This window comes from Lacerta agilis, chromosome 3, assembly GCF_009819535.1.
Source record: "Lacerta agilis isolate rLacAgi1 chromosome 3, rLacAgi1.pri, whole genome shotgun sequence".
Taxonomy (NCBI): domain Eukaryota; kingdom Metazoa; phylum Chordata; class Lepidosauria; order Squamata; family Lacertidae; genus Lacerta; species Lacerta agilis.
Window position 1 is genome coordinate 17337194 of NC_046314.1, and position 7126 is coordinate 17344319.

The window sequence follows — 7126 nt, forward strand, 5'->3', positions numbered from 1 at the left end:
TCAAGGCAGTTCACAGGATAAGATCACAATATAAAAATACAAAATACATAATAAAAATAAAAAACAACCCAATTTAACCCACCCACCCCCAACACAAAAGGGCATTGGATGTCAACACGGCGAGTCTTGAAAATACAACTTCTCTGGTGTCAAAGGCCAGGTAGCAGACAGACCTCCCCCCAAATGCCCCTATTTCCCAGGGACAGTCCCAGATTTACAGAAGCTGTCCCAGTTTCTGATTTGATCCTGGAATGTCCTGCTGTTCCTTAGGACCTCCCTATTTTAAATGTTCCCTAAGACTGTCATGGAGTGTTATCAGCACAGAGTGCAGATGCTGATGAGAAAGTCTACTTACATCTCCATCCACTTTCTCTCTCACTGGCTGAATGATCAACCCAAAGGAGATCTCTATGCCTCTAGAGCCCTAGCGACCAAGGAGCCAGCAGAGGGAGGTGTCACAATGAAGGGCGTGTCACAAGGACCTCTGCAACCTAGCAACCAGCAGCACTGAACTGACACTGCTCTCAACTGACACTACCAAGTTTGCTTATATGGCTTTTAATCCATGTTCAGCTTTTGACAAGTATGTAAAATGAATGAATGACAGGGTGGTGCTGTGGGTTAAACCACAGATCCTAGGGCTTGTCGGTCAGAAGGTCAGCGGTTCGAATCCCCACGACTGGGTGAGCTCCCGTTGCTCGGTCCCTGCTCCTGCGAACCTAGCAGTTTGAAAGCATGAAGTGCAAGTAAATAAATAAATAGGTACTGCTGTGACAGGAAGGAAAACGACATTTCCATGCACTATTTGGTTCTCCAGAAGCGGCTTAGTCATGCTGGCCACATGTACGCCAGCTCCTTCGGCCAGTAAAGCGAGATGAGCGCCGCAACCCCAGAGTTGTCCGCAACTGGACCTAATGGTCAGGGGTCCCTTTACCTTTAACATGAAATTTATTCCTTTATATTCAAGCTTTTGTTGTTCCTGCACCTACTGAGCATTAGCTAGCGAATCTATCTACAGGTATCTGCCTCTTTGGTCCTATATCATAGCTGTCAACTTTTCCCTTTTTTAAAGGGAAATTCTCTTATTCCAAATAGGATTCCTCGCAAGAAAAGGGAAAAGTTGACAGCTATGTCCTATATTGCTGAACGGTGGAAAACCAGAAAACACCCCTTGTGATTTCTATGGGGTGTGGTGCTCATCTCTGCTCTCAGGCCAAGGGAACTGGCATTTGTCCGCAGACAGCTTTTCTGGGTCATGTGGCCAGCATGACTAAACCACTTCTGGTGCATGGAGGACTGTGATGAACAGTGCTTTTTTTCAGGGGGTACGCAGGTGTATGCATACCCCTAAACATTTTGTGAATCTAAGTTTAGCCTCATTGAGGGGCAGTATTTCAATATGAGTAGGAAAATGAGAGTACCCCTAACTTTTTTTTTTAGCACTGGTGGTGAGACCCAGAGCACACAGAAATGCCGTTTCCCTTCCCACCACAGGGGTACCTATTTATCTACTCAAGCTGATATGCTTTTGAACTGCTAGGTTGGCAGGAGCTTGGACCGAGCAATGGGAAGCTCACCCCATCGCAGGGATTTGAACCACCGACCTTCTGATCGGCCAGCCCTAGGCTCTGTGGTTTAACCCACAGCGCCACCCAGCTTATCGGGTTGTTCGCACTGTACTGTAGATGGTCTCTCTCTTGCTTCCCCTCCCCACCCCACCCCACCCCACCCCACCGCCTGCTGATGTAGACAAAACTGAGTTAGATGGACCAATGGTCTGATTCAATTATAAGGTAGCTTCCAATGTTCCTGTAATTTCTCACATCAGGCCACACATTATCATTATTATCATTATCATCATCATCATATTTGTACCCAGCTTATCCGACTGGGTTGCCCCAGCCACTCTGGGCGGTTTCCAAAATATACTGTATATAAAATCATAAGACCACAAGATGGCAGTAAACTCCAACAAAAAATCAGCAGTATTAACTCCTCTTGTATACTTCTTGCTTACGGTAAGTAAGACTACATGAAAACATGTTGGATCACAGAATCGTAGAATAATGGAATTGCAGATTTGGAAGGAACCCCAAGGATCATCTAGTCCAACCCCCAGCAATGCAGGAATCTTCTGTCCAATGTGAGATTAAGAGTCTCATCCTGCTGTCCAAACTGAGCTACGATTGGTGGTTTCCCATAACCAGGCAAAATTATCTTTGAAAATGAGGCATGATCTGTGATGGTCTTAATAATAATATCTGTGCAGTAAACGTTCTACAGATCAGCTGGTTGATTTCTTAGGAACGGAAGAATCTTTACAGGTAGGTTCGCTGATTCTCTCTCCCCCCCCCCCCCAACCATGCCCCTGTGTCTTTATCTGCAGACTGACACACAGAAATTCAGCAGGGGACCCTTTTTATTTTTTTGCTGCAAAGAGAAAGTGGAAGGGAAGGCTTCACCTGAGTTCCGGTTGCTGGTAAGAGTGCAGCTAAAGGCAGGAGACAGCTGGGCCCTTTATTGCTTTGTAGTAAGAAAAGAAGTGGTTTTCTCCCTATATATTCCCAAAACTATGCCTTGGAAGCAAGGAGATGAAAGAACTTTCAGACTGCTACATTTCAAAATGCTGCTTTTATTTACACGAGCCTCGGAAGCTGGGGGGTCTATATTAAAACAGCTGTATAACAGGAGAAACCTGTGCTTGCAGACGTTGGACTCCAACTCCCATCAGCTCCAGCCAGCACGACCAATTGTCAGGGATGATGGGAGTTGCAGGAAGAAGAAGAAGAAGAAGAAGAAGAAGAAGAAGAAGAAGAAGAAGAAGAAGAAGTTATTATTTATACCCTGCCCATCTGGCTGGGTTTCCCCAGCCACTCTGGGCAGCTCCCAACATAATATTAAACACAATAAAACATCAAACATTAAAAAATTCGTTAAACAGGGTTGCCTTCGGATGTCTTCAAAAAGTCAGATATTTCATTGACATCTGATGGGAGGGCATTCCACAGGATGGGCGCCACCACCGAGAAGGCCCTCTGGGCCTGGTTCCCTGTAACCTCACTTCTCACAGTGAGAGGGAATCACCAGAAGGCCCTCGGAGCTGGACCTCAGTATCCGGGCTGCACAATGGTGGTGGAGACACTCCTTCAGGTATACTGGACTGAGGCCATTTAGGGCTTTAAAGGTCAGCACCAACATTTTGAATTGTGCTCGGAAACGTATTGGGAGTCAATCCAGCAACATCTAGAGCTCTCCCGCGCGCCCCCCACTCTCCTGTACAGCAGATGTACCTGGGAGAAAATCCCATTTATTCCAACTTTGCGATGTCAGAACACATTTGAGGACTTTACAACGATGCCCTTTAGGCTAGTAAATGAGCTCCATTAGAAAGAGATGGACGACTGATCCATTTCAATGGAGCTCTGGACAGTATCTTTTGGTTTTTAAAATTAATTTTTATTTTATGCTTAGTGTATTATATGAGATAAATAACTTTCAACACACTGTGGCTTTATGTATCAGTTAGGGTTTTTGGTGATTTGCAAACCTGTAAGCTGCTTGAAAGCTTATGGAGACAACACACACACACACACACACACACAAAACTGAATCACACAATTTCATCAATTGTTTAGTAGAACTGCCCTGAGATCTATGAGTATAAGGCGGTATAAAAAACCAACCAACTAACTAAATATAAATTTCCTGCTAAATAAATAAAAAGTAATGCTGACTAACTGTAAAAAAGTGGGGGTGGGGGTTTTCAGATTGTTTGTTTGTTTGTTTGTTTGTTTTAAGGCTTAGTCATTCTTCAAGAAACATATTCTTTTCTGGCACTGTAAAAAAATAAAATTAAAATTTGGAAACTCCTTTTCTCAGCTGACCTCTCTGGAAATAAGAAGCAAACAGCTGAGTTTCATTTTGTCACATCTTTCATGGTTATCTCTGCTCTGCGGTTTGCCCCTGCTGCCCCAGGTTTTTGCTGCTCAAGCAGGCAGAGAAATGGGGGGGGGGATGTTCCATTGCCATTCCGTGTTCTAAATAAAGCCACATGGGATGCAATTCGATGGATTTAATCCTATCGTGGGAGGGATATTTTGTTGCTCTTGTAGGTTTAGGTTCTTATTGGGACACAATCGCTTTCCTGGAAATGCTGCTTCTCTCCCGCCCCCTTGCCATCAGCTCTGACACTTGCAGAACAAAAGAAAATGACAGGGCAAGATTATGATGAAGTTGTGTGTGTTGGGCAGGGAGCAGAACCTATGAGCGATTCACCAACCTGTCAAACGGCTCACTAAATCCTAGTTTGCCAGCGCACCACTTATGCTACAGCAGTTTCATTCCCTTCCACTGGGCAGTTTCAGGGCCACCTCCTTGACTTCGGCGGCGTTGTGCCTGGCAACAAGTGACCAGTTGCAGCTTGTATACATACACACACACACAGCGAGAGCGAGAGATGTTTGGAAAACAGCTAATGGAGCAGCATTTCACGACCCTTTTTCTGAATGACTGAGCAACAGCTGCTGCGCACCTCTCAAGCAAAGAATAATAGAATTGGAAGGGAACCCGAACCCCTGCAATGTCAGAATCTAAACACACAGCCCCCCCCCAATCCGATTTGAAACCACACCGTGCCCTACTTCAGCTTTGCAAATGTGTTAGCAGTTTCATTGCTGCATCAGAGGGGCAAAGATGTCTTTACCGTGGAGAAAAGTTGGAAGAAAACTCTCCAGCCCTACGGAGAGCTCGTCGGAACTGGGGGGGGGGCGCTTCCTACGGGACTGGGGAGGTTAGAAACACAAAGGTGGAAGCTGCCTCCGCTTCTAGCTCTGCCGGATCCCTCCCCATCCTGTGCAAAAACCCCTCCTTGCAAATCTCAGCGCCTCACTCCAGAGCAGAAAGGGCTCCGCCCTCTTCCCATGGTTGGCTGTCAGTCACTCGGCACTTGGCCCCGCCCCAGCGCCTGCAGTCCCCGTCGCCAATCGCGGGCTTCCAGGGAAAGGATGACCTCACCCTCTCCGTCGCCATTGGCCAGCTATATTAAGAAAGTAGCCGGCGCCTTTAAATACCACAGCCCGAGTTGCCGCGGCGCTATGGAATAAAGTCGACGGGAGGAGTCGCTTGTTGGAAGGCGTAGAGGGCGAGGCGCGCGTCGTTGTTGCAGAACAGATCGCGGCCCATAGGCTCGGCAAAGCAAAGCTGCGTCGGATTCCTTCTTGCGAGGCTTTGCCTGCCGCCATTGATCCCTTTCTCCGGAGCCGTCGAGCAACAGGCGGCGACGAAAAGGGCCGCCGGTCCAGATTTGGAGCGGAAAAGAGCAGCTGGACGGCGCGTCGGAAGAAGCAGCCGATCGAGGAGAGCCGCCGACAGACCTGCCCCGCCTGGACGTGGCGAAGTGGGCGGTTCCCGCGGCAAGGCCGGAGCCCGCAGGCGAGACTCTCCCGGCCCTGTCGGCCTCTCTCCCGGCGTCGGTTCGCGACGGTGCCCCGCAGAAGGCGCGAGCAGACGGCTGCTGCCGATCGCGGGGAAGGGGTCGCCGCGGTTTCCCTGCTGGAGCAGTATAACCGCGCGGGCTTGGCGCAGCTAGCCATGGCGGCGATCCGCAAGAAGCTGGTGGTGGTGGGCGACGGCGCGTGCGGCAAGACGTGCCTGCTGATCGTCTTCAGCAAGGACGAGTTCCCCGAGGTGTACGTGCCCACCGTCTTCGAGAACTACGTGGCCGACATCGAGGTGGACGGCAAGCAGGTGGAGCTGGCGCTGTGGGACACGGCCGGCCAGGAAGACTACGACCGCCTGCGCCCGCTCTCCTACCCGGACACGGACGTTATCCTCATGTGCTTCTCCGTTGACAGCCCCGACTCCCTGGAGAACATCCCGGAGAAGTGGGTGCCCGAGGTGAAGCACTTCTGCCCCAACGTGCCCATCATCCTGGTGGCCAACAAGAAGGACCTGCGCAACGACGAGCACGTGCGCAACGAGCTGGCGCGCATGAAGCAGGAGCCCGTGCGCACCGACGACGGCCGCGCCATGGCCATCCGCATTCAAGCCTACGATTACCTCGAATGCTCGGCCAAGACCAAGGAAGGCGTGCGGGAGGTTTTCGAGACGGCCACGCGAGCCGCCTTGCAGAAGCGCTACGGCACCCAGAACGGCTGCATCAATTGCTGTAAGGTGCTATAATGGCGCGCAAAAACGCGCAAAGAAGGGGCAGTTTTCTGGAGGGACGCGCTGGAAAGCCGAGAGCCGCGCGCAGGACAAACCATGGGTGGGTGTCGTCGGAATGCATGCTTCTAGAGGAGGCGCGGGAGCATGTGTGAACCCCCCACGGGACACGGGGAGGCCTTGATTATCTTCGCAGAGGGCGGACCCCTCGCCAAGGCATCGCCCTGTTTGCTGACACTGAGAGGCAACGACTCTCCCCGCCTTCCAAAAGGGCTACTGTGAGACTTGAATGTACCGGGCTCCTTTCTTCTTTCTTTCTTTCCTTGCTGGGGAGGACTGCAGACCCATCGCCAAGCCAAATATGGGAATCCCATTTCTCGAGCTATTGTGATGGAGGCTATAGTAAGACTATTGAGGTGTCTCCCCACCCAGGACTGAACGGATACACTTAACTCTGCAAAGAGACATTGTGCTGGACAGACTTGTTCTCTCTCCTCTCTCCCACCCCCAGTATCTCCTGCTGTGAATTCGTATTTTCCTTGGGGCTTTGAAAAGGGGAGGAGGGTGGTGGTTTTCCGAGGGGAGGGATCTCCGCTGTGTGTACATATAAAATATTCTCTCGTTTAAACCGGAATACTGAAATAGTGTGACTTATTTAACACTGGACTGGGCCGCAGTCTCACTGGAGACTTGTTATATTTCAGTTTTGGGAAATTGTGGCCTATTCTCTCGCCTGCCTCTGTTCCCTCAGTGTTTGTTCTTGTGATGGTTTTTTTAAAAAAGGAGTTTGGAGGTATGGAGAGGGCAGTAGAATGAGTTTGGGGGTGGAGCAGGGGAAGAGGGAAATGGGTTGGCAATTTTCCTAAGCCTGGTGCCTGCTCTCCCTCTTGCTTCCCCTCCCCCCTCCCCTTACTTTTTGAGTCAGCAAATGCTTCCCTGTGGTTTATTTAAATAAATTATCTTC

General features: G+C 49.7%; 1 protein-coding gene across 1 annotated transcript; it reads left to right on the forward strand.

Annotated features, from left to right (window-relative positions):
* The first annotated feature begins 5084 nt into the window (after window positions 1-5084).
* On the forward strand, window positions 5085-6796 carry RHOB (ras homolog family member B). The gene has a single exon (XM_033142950.1). The coding sequence runs from the start codon at window positions 5590-5592 to the stop codon at window positions 6178-6180; it is 591 nt and encodes a 196-aa protein (XP_032998841.1). The 5' UTR covers window positions 5085-5589; the 3' UTR covers window positions 6181-6796.
* The last annotated feature ends 330 nt before the right edge of the window (window positions 6797-7126 follow it).